General features: G+C 52.9%; 5 protein-coding genes across 5 annotated transcripts; 3 read left to right on the top strand and 2 right to left on the bottom strand.

The window, feature by feature from the left end:
- Window positions 1–155: 155 nt before the first annotated feature.
- Window positions 156–6,798, bottom strand: PUNSTDRAFT_130519 (uncharacterized protein; the record flags this gene model as incomplete). Its single annotated transcript, XM_007379758.1, has 22 exons — window positions 156–203; window positions 743–955; window positions 1,065–2,042; window positions 2,099–2,655; window positions 2,712–2,954; window positions 3,017–3,180; window positions 3,233–3,402; window positions 3,452–3,663; window positions 3,713–3,773; window positions 3,824–3,963; window positions 4,016–4,084; window positions 4,136–4,195; window positions 4,244–4,336; window positions 4,388–4,486; window positions 4,537–4,626; window positions 4,681–4,780; window positions 4,839–4,978; window positions 5,030–5,137; window positions 5,190–6,369; window positions 6,425–6,568; window positions 6,621–6,701; window positions 6,757–6,798. The coding sequence occupies 22 exons, from the start codon at window positions 6,796–6,798 to the stop codon at window positions 156–158; spliced, it is 4,992 nt and encodes a 1,663-aa protein (XP_007379820.1).
- Window positions 6,799–7,824: 1,026 nt separating this feature from the next.
- On the top strand, window positions 7,825–8,736 carry PUNSTDRAFT_130518 (uncharacterized protein; the record flags this gene model as incomplete). The annotated part of the gene is made up of 5 exons (XM_007379757.1): window positions 7,825–7,919; window positions 7,995–8,196; window positions 8,247–8,441; window positions 8,491–8,629; window positions 8,684–8,736. 5 exons carry the CDS (start codon window positions 7,825–7,827, stop codon window positions 8,734–8,736), a joined length of 684 nt encoding a protein of 227 aa, XP_007379819.1.
- Window positions 8,737–9,847: 1,111 nt separating this feature from the next.
- PUNSTDRAFT_130517 (uncharacterized protein) lies at window positions 9,848–10,580 on the top strand (the record flags this gene model as incomplete). Its single annotated transcript, XM_007379756.1, has 4 exons — window positions 9,848–9,931; window positions 9,985–10,203; window positions 10,259–10,456; window positions 10,509–10,580. The coding sequence occupies 4 exons, from the start codon at window positions 9,848–9,850 to the stop codon at window positions 10,578–10,580; spliced, it is 573 nt and encodes a 190-aa protein (XP_007379818.1).
- Window positions 10,581–12,446: 1,866 nt separating this feature from the next.
- On the bottom strand, window positions 12,447–13,964 carry PUNSTDRAFT_130516 (uncharacterized protein; the record flags this gene model as incomplete). The annotated part of the gene is made up of 6 exons (XM_007379755.1): window positions 12,447–12,664; window positions 12,719–12,836; window positions 13,271–13,334; window positions 13,386–13,725; window positions 13,784–13,877; window positions 13,929–13,964. The coding sequence occupies 6 exons, from the start codon at window positions 13,962–13,964 to the stop codon at window positions 12,447–12,449; spliced, it is 870 nt and encodes a 289-aa protein (XP_007379817.1).
- A 2,335-nt stretch (window positions 13,965–16,299) lies between these two features.
- PUNSTDRAFT_60254 (uncharacterized protein) lies at window positions 16,300–19,893 on the top strand (the record flags this gene model as incomplete). The annotated part of the gene is made up of 11 exons (XM_007379754.1): window positions 16,300–16,681; window positions 16,730–16,956; window positions 17,013–17,144; window positions 17,514–17,689; window positions 17,744–17,790; window positions 17,830–17,925; window positions 17,992–18,566; window positions 18,619–18,843; window positions 18,894–19,280; window positions 19,318–19,717; window positions 19,766–19,893. Coding segments are annotated over 11 exons (2,775 nt in total), but the record flags the coding sequence as incomplete, so codon positions are not given.
- Between the last annotated feature and the right edge of the window lie 1,956 nt (window positions 19,894–21,849).

Raw genomic sequence — 21,849 nt, 5'->3', positions numbered from 1 at the left:
GCTCGTCTTGATCAAGCAATTGTGGTACATGTCATGCGCACGGTAAACATTTGTCTCCCTATTGAGTATCAAAACAATCAGAAACACGTCAGTATGTGCCTACCTCCGGGCAACCCGGACGGTCGACGATGTCAGTGATGACAATTTCTCTATGTTCATGAACTCGAGTACGAGATAAGCAGGAGATCTAGAGCTGGTGAGAACTGAAAGGGATGAGCAGAGGGAACAGAGACACTGGGTCGAGATCTGGATGACGGTTACGAGAACATACGGATGACGTGCGACGAGTCGGACAAGTGAGGCTGTAAGGGCGCCACTTGACCTGCAGCTGAACAACCACTGAGAAATTCAGTACATCGCCGGAAACTGCTTGACGATGACGAGCGAGCCTTGGACGCCGCCAGCCGTATCCACGCATGTACCGAGCCAATGTGTCGATCACGTGATCCCCCGAGGGGAGTCGGAATGTGGCGCTTGGCGCCACTTTACTTACGTTTGGAGATGTCGCGGATCCTTCGTATTGCCTCGTTCGGAATACGGAACTTATGCTTTCACTGAAGTGATTTCCTCGCAGATTCCACATTCTCATAACCTGCGCATTCGCATGCTGAGTAAGTACAAATCTATGACACACGGACATTCCCGAGTTCCAAGTGCAATGTACTCCGCCGGTTTCCGACACAAGGTCGCAGATACACAGCTTGCGACAGACTAGATATCCGGAACGATGATGCAGACTAACGGGCGACTGGTCCGTGTTGAGGTTGAGGACGTGATGGCCCTGCGACAGGCGGTGCCTCGACGGGTGGTTGAGGTTGACGGGAGATCGGTCGGGGTTGAGGTCGAGGACGCGATGGCCCTGTGACAGGCGGTGCCTCGACGGGTGGTTGAGGTTGACGGGAGATCGGTCGGGGTTGAGGTCGAGAACGCGATGGCCCTGCGACAGGCGGTGCCTCTATGGGTGGTTGAGTCTGACGGGAGACTGGTCGGATTTGAGGTCGGGAAAGCGATGGCCCTGCGAGAGGCTTCGTCTCTGCTCGCGGAATAGACATACCCTGACCAACAGACGACAAAGCCGCCGGTCGTTGACTCATGAATCCCTGCTGTATGCGATCAGGCTCATCCTCCTGTATAGCACCTAAAGCGGGAACCACACGGCGAGGGACAGATGCGCGTCCGGTGCGATAGACATCATGTTCGAGATTCAAGCTCGACGTGTGGTAATCGTCGCGATCCTCAAATTGGCTTGGAGCGCGAGGTCCATCTTGGAAATACATGTCGGGCTCGAAGGTCCTCATGGAAGCCGTGGAAGACCGATCCAGTCCATACTGGCGAGTTGACTGGACGGACGTGGGAGGCACCATAGGTTGAGCATACATTGTGTGGCGATCAACAAGGATAGCATCCTGTGCGGGTGTTGAGACTGCGTCGGCAGCGAATGCTGAATGGTCCGGCAAAGAGCCGCGATCGTCGACGGCCAGTCTGGTGCTCATACGAGACGCGGTACGGTCAAGCATGGGAGGGGCATACACGATGGAGCTGCCGTGGTTACCGTCTGCTCTGCTACTTGCGCGGGAACTAGCCCGGTCCATCACAGGAGCGGCATACGGGGTAGGGGCACCATCATCCGTGTCCATTGAGCCGCTCGCTCGTGAAGTAGCATGGCCAGTTTCGGGACCGGCATATGTCGAGGGCGTGCCGTATCTCGCGTTCTGCCTCTCGCGCGATTGGAACGAAATGCCGTTGGGGATGGGAGCTGCGTACGTTGGCTCACGTGTGTGGGTCGCTCGAGTGTCAGGCAAGGGAGTGACATAGTGACTTGCCGCTGATCTTCCCGTGGTGGTGACCGGGCGCGATGCGCCGCTTCCCGGTCTTGAGAAGACGGCGCGTGACATATCGATGTTCTCTGGAATAGGGTCGGGAGGCCAGTCACGATACTGGTCCGGGTTTGTGAAGCCAGTAGGGCGGCGAGGGCTTGGAGGTGCAGGTTCGAATGGCGAGTTCATGCGCGTGTTGCTTGGATCGTAGTCGTTTCCGGACTCCTGAATTATACCGTGAGTCCGCCGGTCGACATGATGACAGTACGGAGATAGCATACCTGCCATTGTGTCGATGCCATCTGACCGTTGTCGTCCTCAATCGTCAACCACGGATCATCGAAATCTTGGGTGTAACCAGTTACGTTGTCGGCGTCTAAGTGCGTCTCGATGGTCTGGTACGGAGGGACGACTGCGCTGGGATGAGAATACGGTGCTACGGAAGGCTGCCGATAGTTCGAGTTTGGTGCCACCGACGATGTTCGAGGGTTTGTGGCTAATGCGGCAGTGTTTGAGCGAGACGAGGAGACCAGGGTGGACTCCGTGCTGCCTGCAGCAGAGGTCGAGCGTTGGTTGCTCGGGTCTTTGCAAGTGGGGATGCGACACTTTTGTCCGCTCTCGCTGGCACCAGCGGGAGTCGCATCTTGGGCCTGCCCGGACGCGACTGCAAGGTCATGTTGGTATCGTGCCGTTGATGAGACTCGCCACTTCACGCCTTGCTTGAAGTGGCCATACATGATGATGCTCGTCCCGTTAGGTACAACATTTTCCTCGTTATGCAGCCATGTGAGGATGAGCGGCACGTCTTTCTGTTTATCTAACGGCAATGCTGACTCCTCTGCGGTGTAGACGTAAGCAGGGAGATCGAGAGAAAATGTCATGCGAACGACCAACCTTCGCTCCACGGCACGATGTCAAATTTGATGCCATCGGGATCGTTCTCTACCCACGGCGCAATCATCTGTGAGACGACGGGGCCATTTCCGGGCGCCTTCAGGTCGAATTCGATGGTTCGGCTCTTGCAAATCGTGTAGTTCGAGTCAGGATGCATATCGATGATACGCAATTTATTTGTGTATAGGAGCTCCAAGATTGCCGCCCAAAGTTTGTATTTCACTGTCTCCACATTCGCCAGTTCTGTATGAGGGGATTATGTTAACAATGGGATCACTTGAAAAAGCGTCAGACGAAACACTCACTGAACTTCCACTTGATTAACTCAGTAAGTACACGATTGCGATAGTCACGACCAGCCTCGTTCGGTTTCTGTACAGGAAGCTGGGGACGGCGCGCGGAAGAGGTTTGTGAAGGAGTGCCGGATACGGACGGTATCGTGATGCCCTTATTCGTGAGGTCAATACCCCTGTACCAGGAGCTGTCAGGAGGTATTCTAAACGAGGTCGCGAACAGCTTACATGAGGCGCGCTTGATACGCAGCGATGTTTGCTAAATGATCGGTCTCGTATTCTTTCTGCATTTGCATTACTTGCGGCGAGTTTCTGAACATGAGACCGGTGCCACCGGGACGAATGTTGAGGATATATCCGACGACATGTAATCCTTTTGTTTTGAACAGGTGACGACCCTGTCCGCGGATTAGTTGGAGCAGACAGTAACGTGACGGGATTACTTACTAGCTTCGTCATTTCCGAGGCAGCCTGTCGAAGGTCCTTCTCTGCACCTCCCTTCTTCGCCGCCTTCTCTGACGCAAGGTCCATGTAATCGATGTACCAGTCGATATACGGCCTGAACGCCTCCTCGCGTTTAGCTTTATCATCCTTCGGTATACCCTTTGTAACCGCGTAATAGTCCTCCTGCCGTCGTCGCGCGTACTCTTGCTCAGTCTCTGTGACTGCAATCAATAAACTATCAACTCTTGAAGACATGGGTATTACCTTTGTCGCCGCGGCCATGCGTTTGTGAGTGATACGTCTCAAAGCAGGACCAGGTGTTGAGCTCGACCAGGTGTTGAGCTCGCAATGACGCGAGATTTTTGGCACTAGCACCATGTCTGCAATAACCGCGACCGGTTTGTCCGCTGCTTTCGCTATCTCGTTGATGAACTCATCGATCCGCTCGATTTCAGCCTCAATCATAGCTTGATGCTTCTTGCTCAGCGGGCCTGGCTTCGGTTTGGAGTCTGGGTCTGAGATTAAATTAGTATCATGTACAGCAATGCTGTTGCAACGTCTTCTGACCTATGGCCTTCCCCTTCCATTTGTCGCATATCTCGGCTCGGCCTTCTCTATCACGGCTCTGACCTTGACCTTATCAAGATATCAATACACAGCTGTGAAGCAACAAGAAAATAGTCGCACCAGTTGGTTGCGGCTTCGAGATTTTCGCTCCCGACTTCGTAGTAGATACCGCTGACATGTCTAACGGAGGATAAGTACATTTGCATTTATCGATGAAGTATCGCACACCTTTCGCTTTCCCCTTTCCTATATCACTTGAAAGGGCATGTGCCGTATCTCGATTACTCGCAATGGTTGTCCTGTCTCCTTTACTTGCACCGGCTACAATATAGGTCAGTACATGTCACCCCTCAGTGAGATGCGTCGCCATACCTTTGCGTCGAGGTATACTGGCTTTCGCTTGGGATTTGTCCATGCCTCCTGCTGCAGGATCGATTGTGATGGCTTCATCCGATGACGAACCAGCGGGGGCTAATCATAGATAAACATGCCGAAACAATAGTGTAGGCCGTGCAACGTACGCTCCATATCCGCCTTCCGCGCTGAGGCTGCATGCGACTTGTCATTGATCTTGGCGCATGCAGTGCGCTTTGCGTCCCCTGCGGAACGACCTGGCGAAGATATCAGCGCGTGAGCGAACTCGTGATAGAAATTATATAAGTTACCTTTCGGCCGATTCATCTTGACGGTAGCCCCGCCCTTCAACGGAGCCTTAACCGTTGGTGTATCGACATCCATGGCGTCATCATCCATCGCAAGTTGATCCTCAATACCATGGAAATAAGAATCTGGACGTCTTGAGTCCGGCGCTCATTCATGTGACAATCATTAACTCGCCTTCATCATTGTTGCTGCTGGAATCCGACGTGGTCGTCGTGACGCCAGCCTTGCTTCGTTCTCTAGCATGGTCGCGACGAGTGCGAGCTTTGGCAAGGTCTTCGGCTGATGGCTCCGACAGTGTTTCTGAAGAAGATGTCAATGATCCGGCAACGAAGAAAGATTACACCATCATACCATATCCGACAGCGGAAGCTTTGCGCTTGGGCGTCTTTGTCTCAGAGGATTTTGTCGACTTCAATTCGCCAGGTGCGGATTTTGAGGATGTATCATTGCTGTGTGATCCTAGAGAACGATGCGCAAGTTGGTTATAGTTACAATATATTCAGAATCCTACCTTTACGGTGCGGGGGTTGGGTGATTTTGCGCTTGACCTTCCTTTTGCGCCGATCCTGATCAGAATCCACCACCTCCTGCTCGAGTTCCATGTCGTCCTCGTCGTCCTGCTCCTCGATGGTCGTTTCCTTACGACGAGCGGTGTCGGAGTGAGTATCTGGGTCTGCCAGCACGAAATCATCGCTAGATGGTGGATCTTCATCGCTGTCCTGCATAAGCTGGTTCATCTTCCAGGATGGACGTCGCGTACGCCCCGAGGTCCGCCGTGCTGATGTGACTGAGCCGGTGGCATCTTCTCCTTGATCCGAGTTTTTGTCGTCATCATCTTGTGCATCCTCTACATCTCCAATCGGCTCCGCCTCCTCTTCCTCAGATTCGTCCATCGTGCGCTCCGCGTCGTCCTCGCCGCCGATGTGAGATTCGTACTTGTTGGCGGCATCTCGGTCCACTTCCTCGTCCTCCTCGTCCTCGTCCTCGTCATCTTCCTCCTCCTCGTCTTCCTCATCTTCCTCCTCGTCCTCTCTGTCTCCCTCCTCATCTTCTTTGTCTCCCTCCTCGGCCTCGTCCTCCCTTCCCTTGTCTTCGCTCGGGGGTGCGTCTAATCCGTTACCAGATTGCTCCCTACCGCGATCTTCTCCCACCTCCTCATTATTGTTCGTCGAGAGCATATCATAGTCTTCGTCTTCGCCAGATCCTGCAGAACCCTGTTTGGCCCGGCCGTCACCCCCGGCGGTGTCGTCTACCACACGATCAGGCTCCACATCGCCGGCATCATCGCTGCGGACAGGCTCTATATTGAATTCAGTAGGCTGGCGCCTACGAGGATCGTTGCCGCTAATAGGATCATTGTCTTCGTCATTGGCCGATGTCTGACCTCCAATTGACGTGACGTTTGGATTGCCCGCGTTGAACGTCCCATCAATGACCCTCGCATTAATTGTTGCAAGGAGACCAGAGTCCGCTATCACCGCAGCAGCAGCGGAAGACGAGAGAAAGTGTAGCGGCTGGATCGGCTGACAGTCCGGGCCGAGGGCAGTCGCGGCCATGATAGGACTGGTAGGCGGATACTGTGCGTAGATGCTGGAATTGACGATGGGAGGGGACTTGACGCCAGGAGGAATGTCGAGCAAGGGGTGCTGCTCGGTGGATCCGATGTCACCGCTGTGAAAGTCCTGCTCCGGCTGAAGGCAAGACATCAGTAACCGGATGTTAGACTTATATCGCTGACCAGCGTACCAATGCAGGGGAAGACCGCGGATTTTCGCCGTTTGAATCGGTGATCGGCAACTCATGCACGGGCGACCACTCTCTGCCAGTCGATCCAGTAACATCAGGTTCCTTATCAATTGCGACGTCCTTCGAAGCGCCCTTAGCAGTCTTCTGTTGCGTATGATCAGCCGGAGGCTCAATCCGTTCTTCGGAACAGGCTTACTCGAACTGGTGCACGCGAGGAGGTAGAGTGTGCCTTCTTTGGGGCCTGGGCACGGGTTTGCTCACCCGTATCGTCTAAAGGCTGTGGCGTGTCCCGTGAGCTTGCTTCCGCTCAGAATATGGCAAAGACAACATACCCTGGTCCTCCTCAGGCGAGACTTCGACGGCGAAACGAGCATCGCAGATTCAGCGACTGTACGATTCGCTCGGGGCTATATACCGGCAACATTAACAGATGTTTGCCCGCGAGAAAGGAAAAGATATCCTACCCTCAATCCACTGCGGCGTCCTGGCGGCTGCGCTTCCGCGTCCTCGCCTCCTCGCTGGTATGCATGTGTAAGCAACATGGAACGGATCACACAAGTACACTCACAGCATCTTCTATAACATCATGAGCAGGGTTGGTCACTACGCTTCTGGTCTACAACCCAGATTATGAAACAGTACACAAAGCGGGGAATCCACTAACATGCATCGTCGCTAGTGAATGCTTCTGATGGATGCGTTGCGATCTATAACTGCAGGTCGGGTCGGTGTGAGGGCCTAATGGGGAATCCACAATGGTCGCAGACGAACCTTGAACTCCCGGTATGTGAGGAAGACGAAGTCACAGTGTGCTTTCCGTCGGTATAAGTTGTCATTCCCGAGCGGAACTCGCGCATGTGTCATTCAAACTTACCAACGAGCCCATCATGCACACGCCACCGCCGAACAGTCACACGGGCGCCATGCTTCTCAAGCTGAGCATGAGGAAGATCCCATCGGACGCTAATCTGATCTGTGGGATCTTATCAAACATTGATATGATACGGCGCTTAAACGTACCAACTTTGATGCCTCTTTCTCGTCAACTGAAATCCAATATTTGGGTTGACCTCAAAATCGGCGAGGTCCCGCAGCTCGGCTCACCTCAAGTTTCAGCTGTATCGCCCGTTGTAATTGGCTGTGCACGCATGGACGACCGCATTCGTAACTTGCAAGTCCGGCCGGCTACACGCCGACATCGCATGGACCAACTTCACGATCTTTTACATGTACGAAGTGTTAAGGTGAGACAATCTTTCGTACTCATACTTTATGCTGCTCACGTACACAGGCGCATGCTTTAGCATTCGGTATATTGGCCAGCGCTTTACAGGACAGCGATACCATCGACATAGATCGTGTCTGTCCCGTCGTTCGTCAGCATCTTGGCTACTATCATCATGAACGACGGTTATTTGCCTTACCACTTGAGAATTATCTTCATTCTGTATTCGTCCCTGGCGGAGTTCATCTATGGCGTGGTGTGGATGAGGCAGTAAGTGCGATCACGCTGCATTTCGTCGATGACGAGGGCTGATCTCTGGCGATAGACGATTTGGAAAATTTTCAGGACATTGTACGACGTCTGGTCGAATGACGCACTCGATCTGGACGTATCGCCTCACCCAGTGGTTCGAGATGAGCTATCGCCGCTGCATGGCTCCGACGTTAACCGATTGATGGAGGAAACGTCTTCGGCGGACGTTCACGAACCATACGATCCCCTGGTAGGAAACCCGTGGTTCTTGGAGTGGCGGAGCCGACGCGAAGAGGTGAACCCTCCACATCGTATTCTTCGGGTCTGTTGTTCACGCGAGATAAGGCCCAGCAGTTAGCGGTCGCCGTACGGAGCCTAACTCCGTTAACCGTCTTCGAATGTGAACCTATCGTGGACTACCACATGGGGAATTTCCATCGTCTGCATTTCGCGTGCGGAGTTACCGCTTACATGTACGTTCAACGTGTACTCTGGCTTGGAGAGGTGCCCATGCCTAGCCATGGACCAATGAGCAACAAGGTGCACCAATTTATCAAAAGCGTGAGTTGTACCTTACATACCACACCAGCGTTTCCTGCGGAGCTTCATCAAGCTTTATGAACGATGGTCGGGAATCGTAGTGAGCGCCACTGAGGCACCGCCCTCGGTTACCGATCGCATATCCCTGCCGTCGCATGTCGATCTCCACTCGCTGTGGGATCGCCGAGGTAACGGTGAAGGTCCGTTGTACTGGGGAACAGAAAGCTCACCTCTCGATGAAGACGTTGATGACGCGTTGAAGACTGAGGCGCTTGTGGACATCGGGGTCGCTTGATTAGGAAGTAGATCTAATGTTTATGAGTATGATGTGTGCAACACTATCCATCAGCTTGTCCTTTCGTTCCGATCGAACACTAGAATGTAGCGTTCAGTCGCGCTGGATTTGTATAAACAATTTCTGGCAGAAATGAAGAGAAACACATCCGCGGTGATGTTGCAAACCGTTAGCATGCTCTGAGTCCGGAGTATCACGCCGCCGGCGTACCTCGTAAACTTCATTGGAGGTCCACCGATCATCTTGAGGCACGACAATGATGTGAGGCGACTGCGCTCCGCGTGGTGCTATGTCAAGCCGTCGTCCGACACTCGGTCGGCGTGGATGCACTCCTCCTCCAAAATTGCGATTGGATAATGTGTTATCTGTGATCGTTTCGGGCTGCATCGGTGTTCCATCACCGTGCTTGCGACTGCAAGAGGGAAGAATCACCTACCTTCGAGCGATCGAGTTGCGCCACGAGCTCCTGTGCTAGGACCTTAGGCGGGCGCAATCCGGTTGATCCGTTAGCCAGCTGCCATCAGGGAGTCGGAAAGCATGGAAGCACGCCACGGAAGTTCCGGGAGAGATGTGCTAGACGTGTTCGTCGCGAGCTTTGTTGTGATCCATCAGCAGGTCTACTCAACGAGATGGAGATGTTGCCTACCTACGTGTGATCGAATTGCGGCACAAGCTCCTGTACTGGAATGCGAGGCAGGCGCAATTCAGTCGGTGTGATAGCCAGTTTCCATTTATGAGTTAGGAGCCGGAGCAGAGATAGTGCTAGACATTGGGGCAAAAGTTTCATCGTCAGTTTGTCTTCGATCGCGCCGAGAGCAGACTTGTCTGCATACCGCAGTTTCTCATCCTGGGACGGTCTCATGCCAACTGCGCTATCCAACAGTCCTGACATATATCCTGCTCCCGAAGTCTTGTCGTTGAGATTGCGCTTCCAACGACGTCTGAGAAGGGTTGAGGTAAACACCACCTCAATCTCATAAGCTCTTCAACTCACATTGAACAGACCAGCATTTTCATTTCGTTGCTCACCCATGAGGATCGATGTGGTAACCAATATGAGCGAAGCACGGTCTTGACGCAGCATCTAGTGTTTTGCCATCGCGAGCGTAGAATGTTCGGAACGTCACCACAAACTTACCTCGAATATCTTTTGGCAAGTGTCGGATTCGGTGTCGGCTTCGAGGGAGATATGGAGGTGCGCTTTCCCCAACGAGATGACATGAGTTGCATCATTTTTGACATGCACAGCCCGTCGTAGAGAGATTTCAGGAGCTGTACAAGAAATGGAGCGGAGAAGACGCTAACCTAGACGAAAATACAGTTCCCTCGATGGATATGCTCTTCAAGCGACCCACTACGGATGACCGTGCTCGCTTCATGCCCGCAAGCGGGAACGATCCGAGTCCTGGGCATACTTGGGAGGTGGCAAATCCGTTCATCTTCTTCTGGGACGTTCGCGGCATTGAGGTGCGAGCCTGCGTACAGCTACCCGTGGCAGTATAACGAATGCTTCTTATTTCAGGCGGAAGAGGTTCGGCTTTGGCTGGAAAAGCCAGAGCAACACCTACGCAAAGGGGCAACGCTATCAATCGCTTCCCATATTATGAACTACGAGCGCCTACACGAGTTGCGCGGAATGGGTGCTCGTGAGTATTTATGCCACGTCTTCGCGAACGGGGGACTGTCGGATCACCTATTCGAAGATCTAAGCTACTGGAATGTAAGCGAGCCTGCAATCCTCTTGCGTAGCACCACTAACATTGTGCTCACAGCAACTTGCAAGCACGTTCCGTTATCTCTGTGGAAAATGGCGCAATGGCGGATTTTGCGACCAGGACACCTGAATGCAGATAGAAGAGGAGTGGAGATTAGACATAGATTATGCCCGCTATACATAATATATTACATTTCGAAAAAATGTTTCTAAACACGCACAATGCTCCATGTAAGCGTTTCCGCACGAAGATAGACGATGTCGAGGAACGCACGATCGGGCATGCGTCGTTTGAATTGAGGCTTCATACTAGCATTCTCCTGCAATCCCGTCCATGTATGAGTGGTTCGTTTTCCGTTGCAGCACGTTTTCTAACAAAGGAGCTGAGGCCACCGATGTCGGGGATCAGAGTAAGTGTGGGCGCCAATATGGACACAGCCCCGGCGACACAAACTTAATCTCTCATCCTGCGCATTACAACCCGCTATCGCGGCGCTCATGTAACTTCATTTGATTTCGATCTGATACCGATGATATACTGTGCATTGCAATGCCCAAAATTCTTCTGGAGAACGATGGTTTTTAAGGAGCGGAGGAACAGTCGATCGGCACATGCAGTGTAATGGCCCCGGTGAAGTACATTCATGCAATCTAGCACATTCCCCGCGTTTTACTGCCTCTGCTCCGGCTGACTCCAACCATACTCGCATAAATTCTATCCGAGAACATATCGTACGGAGACTCACGGATCACGGTGTGTGAACATCCAGTTGTAGAATGCTTGAACATCCTCCGAGGATTGTACAAGCACAGGGTATTCACATAAGCGGTATCTGACTGTTCTCGAGATAGATATTCGCAAGCAGAGTGGCGAGCTGATTTTGTTATGCTTTCATGGTCCCAGTCAAACACACTCGCGCACTTCAGCTCGTTCCTCGTACCTACGTCCTGCTAGATTCTTTGCAAGTCGTATCGATTTCTACTGACAGATGATTGTCCAGAAAATCGAGGGTAATACAAGGTGAGCATGGATTGCGCAATGCATCGAATATGCTCTGAAGAATCATGGGAGCACAGCCCGATTACTTTGAATGGTACCTGCTCGTGCATACAGAAATGTAGAGCTCACGAGGTTGACTGCATGTCAAATCCTTTGTCGTTAACGCAACATCGGACTGGTGATGCTTAAAAAATCCTTGTGGGGTAGGTAAGTCTTCCCGCCTTTTATTATCTCGGTATGTAGTTGCATAGCGGCCAACGTCAGAGGGTGTCAGCGTCCATGGGAACTCATACCACTTATGTCGAACGTACTATAGCACGCGGACTACGCTGGGCAACGTTCAGTTCTCGACCGCGGATGCGATGAATGCAGCACACGTATATTCCTGCAGATCATCATGCACGCGGGTGAAATTCAATTCGCCCGCGTTAGTGCTCAGGCTCAGCAGGTCGGCCATCCATTCATAGGGCGTGACATCCCGTTGCACTCCAACCTCTTATTCTCATGCTCACCTGTACGCAGACATTCCGGGCCGATATGAGTCTTTAATGTGAGTAGCTATATTCTGGAATTGCTGCAAGTGACCATGCACAATGCATCGTCATCCAAGGGAAGTTGTATCACTCACGTTGAGCGTATAATAGCACACGGACTATGCAAACTGGATATTGGACTTCTGTAGCACATCGGACAAGCCAATTCCCCGGTGCGACATTCAGTTCTCGATCGCGGATATGAAGATTGCGCCGCACTTATATTCGGAACCTGCAGATAATCAAGCAAGCTCGGTGGCGTTCAACCGGCCCATGTTAGTGCTCAGGTTCAGCGGATAGATCGGCCACGCATTTATAGGCCGTGACATTGTGTCGTATTTGCAAAAATGGGTGACAAGACATGTTCCACTCTTCTACTACGAACGAATCATGTTCTGACTGTTATATTACTCCGCGCTCCAACCTCTTAGCCACATGCTCACCTGTACGTGGACATTCCGAGCTAATACGAGTCTTCGATGTGAGTCGCTAGATCCCGAAGTTGCTCTAGGTGATCCTTCAAGAACGACTTGCTGGGGTGCCGCTGGATGAGCTCCTGCTTGATGAGCATGTTGCTGTACCGCAGCAGCTCGATTTCCGCGCGCAGGGTGTTGAGCTCGACAAGAACCTCAAGGAGTGAAGCCTTCTCCGCATCCAGTAGTTCGCATCGACTGCATGTTCCTGTGAGATAGGATTGATTCATGATCTCATCATTGAACCTTTGTATACACTCACGAGCACGAAGGGGCTCGGCCGCTACACAGACTTTATGCCGCCTGGGATGATTGTCTGGGCTCGAAGCCTGCGGCTGCGTCTCCGTCTCCATCTCCGGTGAATGGGCTGTCATGAAGTACTGTAGGTAAATGATTCAGTCGCCCACACCGTTCACTCATATACTGCGCAACCTACAGAGGGACGAGGTATTTTATTTGGACGTTATTGAGCTCGCGCCTGGTCAGTATCACGCTGGGGGGAGTCAAGGTGAGGAGAGCGCGTGCTCGTCATGCGAGTCGTGCTCCCACTCTCCCAAACAGGCTAGCATGGGAATAATGATTCCGTATCGTGCCGCATTGTGTGCCTTGCGTGCAGAAAAATAACCAACGACAACCAAACAGCAATCAACATAGCGGCACGTTCTCAAACGAAGGACGGCGGGTCAACGGCGCATAATCATGATTCCCCGCCGCAGAGTGATCACAGTATATCTACTGACTACACATGAATACGAGGGACAGCAGAGACAACGCCACGAGCACAGGAATCCTCGTAGTACTCGCGTGCAGCTACCTCCGATTTGAACTTCTTGTAGTTCTGACCGGGACATTTGAACGTCAACGACTGTGCAAGAGCGCTTCGCAAATACCTTCAGAACGACGCTTCACAGAGACGAGCCCAGACTCACAGGGAATCGAAGACGCCAGTATCGTATCCGCGAGTCACAACATACCAAGACATGTCTAACGAGCCGTCACTGACAGAGCCGCTAGTGGAGGCCCCATTAGAAGCGACAGCAGAAATGAGGGTGGCAGGAGCAATGCCATGCGCGGCCGTGGGAGCCTCCGCCGCCGTCTCCGCATCCGCGGCAGAGTCGGGCATATCGGCATGGCCCTTGCGGTCCTCGGGAGCGTCAGTGCCCGAAGTGCCCGAAGGCACCTCGGAGGGGCGAGCGCGCGTGTAGAAGACGTCGTTCTGAGTGTGATACAATGGGACGTGTTCATCGGCAAAGTGGATGTTCAAGGGAACTGAAGGAAATAGCTTAGTAAACAAGCAAACGAAGTACTTCATGTGTGATAGACTCACTACCGAAGCACAAGTAGTGCGCCGCGCTCATCAACTGCGCAAACGCCTGCTCCTTCCGGGCATAGTCGGTCGCGCCGTCTGCGGGCATGGAGCTCTACGTCGAGGAAACGTTAGCGCAAGTACAAGTCGAAACATGGCTACGAACACCGTTGTTATGCGTCTGCGTCGTCTCTTGGGCCATGGGTAGCTAACGTTTGGAAGAGGGGAAGACATGAGTTATGTTGTGTATGGGGAGAGTGATTGTCAGACGTACTACGAGTACTCAAGACGAAGGAGACGTGCCCTTGGAAGCAAGACGAGCCCCGCCTTTTATGCACGAGTCGAGCCTTCGACGGATGTTTCCGAATCACGTCACCGTCAAATCAAGTTGTCTTTCCGCATCTTTCCTGCGGAGTTTGTGCCTTTCGGCTAAGTCAGGTCTTCATCTCAAATATGTGCAAATATGCCCGGGAGATCATACCTCAGCGAGATTCTTTCCATCAGAAGCAGGTGAGATGGACAGAGATCAATCTCGTGGGCCGTTCCAAACCCGTTGTCGGCTCGCGTTCAGGGTGTGTCCCAGGGCGGCGCGGGCGGCCAAGCCCGCACAACATGAAATCTAGGGTCTCCCGACGATCGGCTGCGCCATAGAGGGTTACTGCGCGCTCCCTTCGCTTCGTCCGTAGATCCAGGTATCACCTCTAGATCGGGTGCAGCATGGTGCGTATCGTTGCTCGTCAACCCGTTGTTGGCTCACGTTGCGGATGTGTCCCAGGGCGGCGGGCCTCAAGCGGGGGGGGCAACGGGTCTCCCGACGATTGACTGCGCCAGGGTGGATGCACAGTAGAGGGTTACCGCGCGCTCCCTTAACTTCGTCCGTAGATCCAGGTATCACCTCTAGATCGGGTGCGGCACGGTGCGTATCGTTGCTCGTCAACCCGTTGTCGGCTCACGTTGCGGATGTGTCCCAAGGCGGCGGGCCTCAAGCGGGGGGGGCAACGGGTCTCCCGACGATTGACTGCGCCATAGAGGGTTACCGCGCGCTCCCTTAATTTCGTCCGTAGATCCAGGTATCACCTCTAGCAGTGCGTATCGTTGCTCGTCCTGAGAAATCGACGTGGTTCGGGAACCTATCATCTAAGTTTGGCATGCGGTCGTGGTAGAGCAGAGCTTGGATGCTCCGTGTTTGCATAGCTGCTGTAGTCGAATGGACTGCCGTTGATGGGTCAAGCTTGAAGGAGGAACACGTGCAGGGTGGCAGTCCTCATCACGTGCTGCTCCCGACAAGGAGGCAACGCGAAGCGAGGCACCTGTCAAGCTGGTACTAGTCTCCGTATATGTATCCTAGATTGCTGCCCCAAGTCTATACCCTCAAGATGAGTTTTAACTACAGAGAGTTCGCTGGATGAGATATAGGGAACGCTAACATTGTTGTGATTTCAGGCTACGTTGTCGGAGTTATTTGTCCCTGCGTACGCACCAGATGGACCAGAGAGAGCATACCTCAAGCAATCTTGATTGATGTATGCGTTATCGAGATCTCACTGGGCACTGGAACAGGAGTGTCGATGTTCATGCGGAAGTCGGGGCGGCGATCAGTTCCCGGCTCAGAGTTAATATTTCTCACAGAGATCGAGAGCTCATGCGACGGTGCGCGGTTTACCGTCCGTTTGGACGACATTTCATCACGATGGAGATCTTCACCAGGTCCTCAGAACAAGCGTGATTCTCCATCTGATGGGGTAATATTAGGTGATTCACCTGTTCTCGTTGATCTCTTCTAATCTACTAATTGAAGCGATGTTTTGACGTCGGGAAATAGGGTGCGCAAAGCCGGCGCTTGTGGGTAACCATGAGCGGACCCACCTGACTTAGAGTGCCACACCATCAATGCGCCCAATTCTGGCAACGGATCCTGCCGTCGCGGCTGACTGGCTAACAAAATTTTGCTCCGCATGGGCTGATGGAGGAATACCTTAAGCAAATCTTGTTTGATGTCTACGCGTTCCCTGGGATACTGGATTGTACTCGGTAACAGTGTGACTTTCACCCTCCCAACCGAGACTGAGAGCTCACGACATGTCGGTTTCCAGATCGCGTGGATGATACTTCTCCAGTATTAAGATATACGCCTGATTCCCAAATAAGCGCAATTGTCCACCTGGTCTGCGTGATCTGGCTCAGTTCTCGGACCTCCGCCATGATGCGCCCATTGAGATGATGTTTCGGTCCGGTCACATGTCTGCCTGCTCATGCAAGGACGATAACGACAATTCGAAGTCCCGTCCTTGGCCTTCGAGTATCATTGGCGCATTCACATCTACCTGTTCGTGTGAATACACCTTTGTCGACCGCCCTCAGGCCGCGCTCTACGTTGTCGTGTAATGGGCAAGAAGAGGAGAATACCGAAGAGTGTTCTTAGGTCCAATGACCGGCCATTGCGCGGCCCAAACCCCGTGCACGATGGGCCTACCATTTCCACACAAGGATCACTCCCTTCTTGGTCCTCACGCAAGGAGTCGCAAGCGGCGCCTTTCATGGTTTTTCCCGGAGGAAGGACTTTGACTCAACTCCCTACCGCACATACGAGGGGACGACGGTCGGCTATCGACGATGGTGACCCCGCTATTAGCAATGATCCTCCTTCGGGTCTTGACGATCCCGACCCATTTCCCTCTCCTCTCGTACTTCCGGTCGACGGCGACCACGTTCCGCCAAAAAACTATAAGGAACGGTATGCCCGAAAGAAGCTCAATCAGTGGGCGCGGTGGAAGAATGTCACAGTCCCCGAGTTGATCAACTTGTGTATGGATTATCTCGCCGCAACCGCGAACCTGAGACTCGACACACCATTGCCTCTCGTCTGCACCTGCAGAGGTGCAAGTAAAGATATGCAGATTACCGCCGTATATACAGATCGTGAGTTACCTTGCGCCAGTCAATTTGCATTCCTAACGCAGCTTCCAGACCTCGAATACCTAAATCTCACGACATGCTCATGCATTTCCGCTGCTCAGCGGCTGATGAGTATTGGATTGTTTCCGAGTGCACCCCAGGTGCCATCCCTTGCTTTCGATCTCAATATGCTTGAACTGGTATCGACACTGTTCCTGCATACGGCGCCAAACGTGACAGCATGGGCCACCACGCTGGAAACGTTCCTTGGCATCAGGGCCTACAAATTGACGACACGGGTAAGTACGCGATCGCGTCCGTTGGGGACGGCTTGTGTTGACAAACCACGCATTAGGACTCCATTCGACGACGATTTGGCAATGCCCTACGTTGGTATAATTATCTCGTGGATTGCGTGAGCAAGAAGATCGACCAAACACTAGAAGTATCTCGGCAGGAAGCGCTGAAACAGCGCGAAGACGAGCATGTTGGCGGTAAGGCCTAAACACATGCAGGGTGTCTGAGAGCTTACTCGTCAGTAGATACCTATTCGAGGGTTCCTACGTTGCATGAGGCGCTTGAGCGAGTCCCAAACGCTGCCATTGGTCTTAATCCCACCCCCAGCCGCTCAACGGATACGACCTCTACAACCAGTAATGGCACGGCCTTTCCCGTATATGATACTGTCTTTGGAGGACCCGCTCCTGCTTCCTATGCCACTGAAGCTCCAGACGCGCAATCCACGCGAGCTCCGGACGCGCAATCCAGCGCCATGAATCGACAACCCGGAATCGATACGCAGCCTCTCCGCCATTTGAGATTACATCCCACGGCGGCTCCAGATGGCGGGGCTCAGACCGCGGACCTTCCCCATATCAGCTTTGAGGACAAGTGTCCCTCAAAAGAAACGGCCTCTGGCCCTATTAACTCAAATGGCAGTCATGTCGACGAGAGCACGCGTCCCAGCTCGTATCTTCGATCCAGGTGCATTTTGTGCTTTGCGGGGAGAGATGGACACGACTCATCAATGCCGTAAGCTGTTTCGCTCGAGCTCCTGTGAGATCATAGAGGCTAACATCCGTTCAGCGTCGATGTGGTTGTCTGCCTTGACGCGTGCTTCTCACAAAAGAGATGTGCTGAGCGTGTGCGTACCAATGCAACAGAGGGATCAGGGATTCCCTCCACCCGACGAGCCGAACGGGGGGAAAGGCGAGATCCGGTCAAGATGCATCCTTCGTCAGTGTTTCTCTCGGAAGAGGAAGTGCAGAGTATGGAGGCGGAGGTCGACTATCGACGACAGAAGACGCGTCGCAGTGATAATCGTCAGTCACAAGCATCCAGCAAGTCTACCAGTTTGACGTCATCTCCGAGCAAGCGAAAAAACCGAGAATTTGCGGAGCCGGAATCCGCTATCGACGAGTGTGAAGGCCCCCTACGGGTACCAAATTCTGTGCTCGATGGGTGCGAGTCATCGTTCAAAGCCGCCGACGAGGAGCGGGAGAAGGCAAGCACTCAATTCTTCGACGACACCGGTTTGATGGCGTTAATGTGCCGTCATGATCGCGTACTGTGGCTGGCCAACATGTCGACCCCCGGAGAACGCCAACATTACCCGCTCGCACTTCTTAAGAAGCTATTTCAAAACCTGCCCGTAACGTGGACTGTGGGCGTCCTTTACGACATCGGTTGTCAGCTCCACAGAAGCTGCTACAAGTGGGGTTTTCTGCCCGAGTATCGCGAGCGTATCCGTTTTGGAATCTCCGTCTTCCACGCATACGGTCATCAGTGGCCCTGTCAAGTTATCTATCATCCCCGCAAATGCGTCGGTTTTGGCTTCACGGACGGCGAAAGTTGTGAACGCTTCTGGAGCTTGATCGCCCACCTCGTCGCCGTACTCAGAGTCTGTGGTGTGAGCTTCAAGGTATCATATGTGTGATACTTTGTGACTGACAACTCTGTAGTATCATCAACGGCTCTATATTCTCGATTCCCAAATCCATCATTTAGACTCAGTGCACCGTCTATCGCTCGCGGATTGGCTTGCGAAGAAATTCACTACTTGCCAAGAGCGACTGGCGGCAGCTCAAGAGGAGCTCACGCGGTGTAACGTCGGCATCGAGGCACTACGGTGCGAATGGGATGCGCAGCAAGCATCTCAGACAAAACCCTTAGAACGTACGTCAATGGTTACGCGTATCCAGCATGAGGTACTCATTCAGCGACAGGCCAGCGACAGAATGCAGCTGACAAAGATATTGATCACATCCTCAATCTCGAGCAGATCATCCGAATCCTCGAAAAGCAAATGAAGCAGCTTGAGACGTCCATATTGGCTGGAGAGTCCACTGACGAGACACGTATGCAACTCACTGAAGTCGAAGATCGTCTTGCACGAACACAATTGAGTGCGAAGAAGTATCGGGCCAAACTGGATATTCAAACTCGTTCAAAAGTAGACCGTCTACGCGGGAACCAATATCTCAACAATCGCGTGAATGCCTTGGCTCTGAAGACTCGGATCCGCGATCGATTGCGTCAGCGCAAATTCGAGTTTTCGCGAGTCGACCGCGTATCTCGCACTCATGCATCTCAGTCCTCTCGCAAGTATTCCCTTATGAGAACTGTATTGATCGTCTTACTGGTATTTTACAGAGCGCAAGCTAGGCGCACATGCAACGAACGCGATACAACAACGGGAACCCGGCATACAAGCACTGGCGCGGCGTTATAACACGCTTTGTATAGAGATGTCTGATCTCATCAAACGAGGAGCTGCACCGCCAGGCGCCCAGGCTCCAACTCCCATCGACGTCAAGAGTCTCTGGAACCTTGATGTTGACGATCCCATATGGCATGACACCGGATTGATGGACGAAGACCTCGGTGAGGAAGCATACCCGCGATGGTTCGCAGATGATGCGGTGCGCAAAGGGATACGAGCTATGCTTGAGATTGACCGATGCAATGAAGAGCTCGCACGCTTGAGGAAGGAGAGAACGACGCTGCAGGAATGGCTTCAGGATGAATGGGCTGCAACTGCAGACGCGATCGCACGCCACGGTGCGTGCCTCTTCTGTATAGCCATTACCGTAACTTATATGTTTGCAGCAAGGGAGCCAGGGCTTCGCAACCAGCTTCAACTACGTCAAGACAAACTCCTCCGGCTTGCCGTTACCTGGCGGCGCCGCGTAGGGGATTTCAAGGGGGTTCGCGACTGGGATTCTTCCTGGGGACCCACGGATGAACAGATGGCGCAAGGGATTCAGCACGAACTGCGCGCGTCCATCGGTACTGATCCTATTCCGGGCAGCACTATACAGTTGGATACGAACCTGCACTTCGACTCGGACGATCCAGATGACTTCGAAGACGACGATGGACAGGTCGTTTATCTGGAGGATACATCGGACGCGGACGAGAACGTTGTAGCGATGTTCGAAACGATGGAATCTTTGCATCTTAACGCGCCTGACATCCCCGTTGACGCGTTGTGGCCGTTTATGCCGTCGACTCCGTCTCTGACTTCGGGCCCATCTAGAGCATCATCGCAATCCCCGTGGTCACCTTCGACACCCACGCGAAGTATCCCGGACGCTCGATCCCCGTATTCACCTTCGACACCCATGCGCGGCATTCCGGACGCTCGATCCCCGTATTCACCTTCGACACCCACGCGCGGCATTCCGGACGCTCGTTGGGCCCAGGGGCAGAAAACTTCGGATATGCCATCGCCCCTGCGTTTATCGTATCAAGCCAGGGACAGAACAGTGCAATTTGCAGATGGTACGAGTATCTCCTGCTGCAATCTCGCCATGCTTACACTCATTGAGCAGGCTACCCGCAACAGGAAGATGTTTTCTACACCGTGAGTGGCAACAGACATGATTGATCACTCAAATTGTTAGTTATGTGTCGATACCAATTATACGTGCCCCGTATCGTATGATGAGAGAATCGGAATTACTTAGAAGTCCGTAAATTTACATGGAAAATCTTCACGTAGCACAGAAAATGTTATGTGTCCCGCTCAGTCGAGAAGATGTGTCGGGCATAGTACTGCTACAACCTTCGCCTTCTCCGCCGCAAACAGAGTCGTACCACCTGACGGGGTGCACTGGAGCTACAGTGCCAGCGACTTCGCCCTACGCTGGGATTAGGGCAGTGTCCGCGGTTGAAAACAGGGCCATGCCACCGAACGAGCTGCTCCCACCGGCTTCGCACCCCTACAGTCCCGCTGCGACACTGTACCAGCAGCCCCGGCAACTTTGTCCTACGGTGAGGTCAATGTCGTCTGCGTGGTTGAAAACAGGGGCGTACCACAGAACGTGCTGCTCTATCACCATCCCGCTGCGCCACCCGGGTACCTCCAGTCCCAGCGATTTGGTCCTGCGGCGCAGTATACCACCCCTCTGTCTCACATGGGAGCATGCCTTATCAGCCACATCATCAACTAGAGGAAAATGGACGCACCTTCCATTCCAGTGGTTGAATCCGGTGATTCTATTCATGTGCCGAAGTGGTAGTAAGATACGTGGGTTCGTATATACAGCATCACTGCCGCCGTGTACACTGAAGCGATTGAATTTAAGGCGCCGGTGATGTACTCTGGACATACCAGTCTCGCATGGCGCCAGAACTTCTGGGGCGATCGTAGCCGGATGCTCGCGAAGTGGTCAATTGTCTGAAGAACAGAGCTAAGCAAGACGCAGAGCTTTGAGTGGTGTCATGTGACGTTCCCTGACCACTGATAGGCTGTAATTGCTGTACAATATCATTGGCTCGGTACATGCGTGGATACGGCTGGCGGCGTCCAAGGCTCGCTCGTCATCGTCAAGCAGTTTCCGGCGATGTACTGAATTTCTCAGTGGTTGTTCAGCTGCAGGTCAAGTGGCGCCCTTACAGCCTCACTTGTCCGACTCGTCGCACGTCATCCGTATGTTCTCGTAACCGTCATCCAGATCTCGACCCAGTGTCTCTGTTCCCTCTGCTCATCCCTTTCAGTTCTCACCAGCTCTAGATCTCCTGCTTATCTCGTACTCGAGTTCATGAACATAGAGAAATTGTCATCACTGACATCGTCGACCGTCCGGGTTGCCCGGAGGTAGGCACATACTGACGTGTTTCTGATTGTTTTGATACTCAATAGGGAGACAAATGTTTTACCGTGCGCATGACATGTACCACAATTGCTT

The sequence above is a fragment of the Punctularia strigosozonata genome (genome assembly GCF_000264995.1).
Source record: "Punctularia strigosozonata HHB-11173 SS5 unplaced genomic scaffold PUNSTscaffold_2, whole genome shotgun sequence".
NCBI classification, from domain to species: domain Eukaryota; kingdom Fungi; phylum Basidiomycota; class Agaricomycetes; order Corticiales; family Punctulariaceae; genus Punctularia; species Punctularia strigosozonata.
This window is presented reverse-complemented; position numbering and strand designations above follow the sequence as displayed.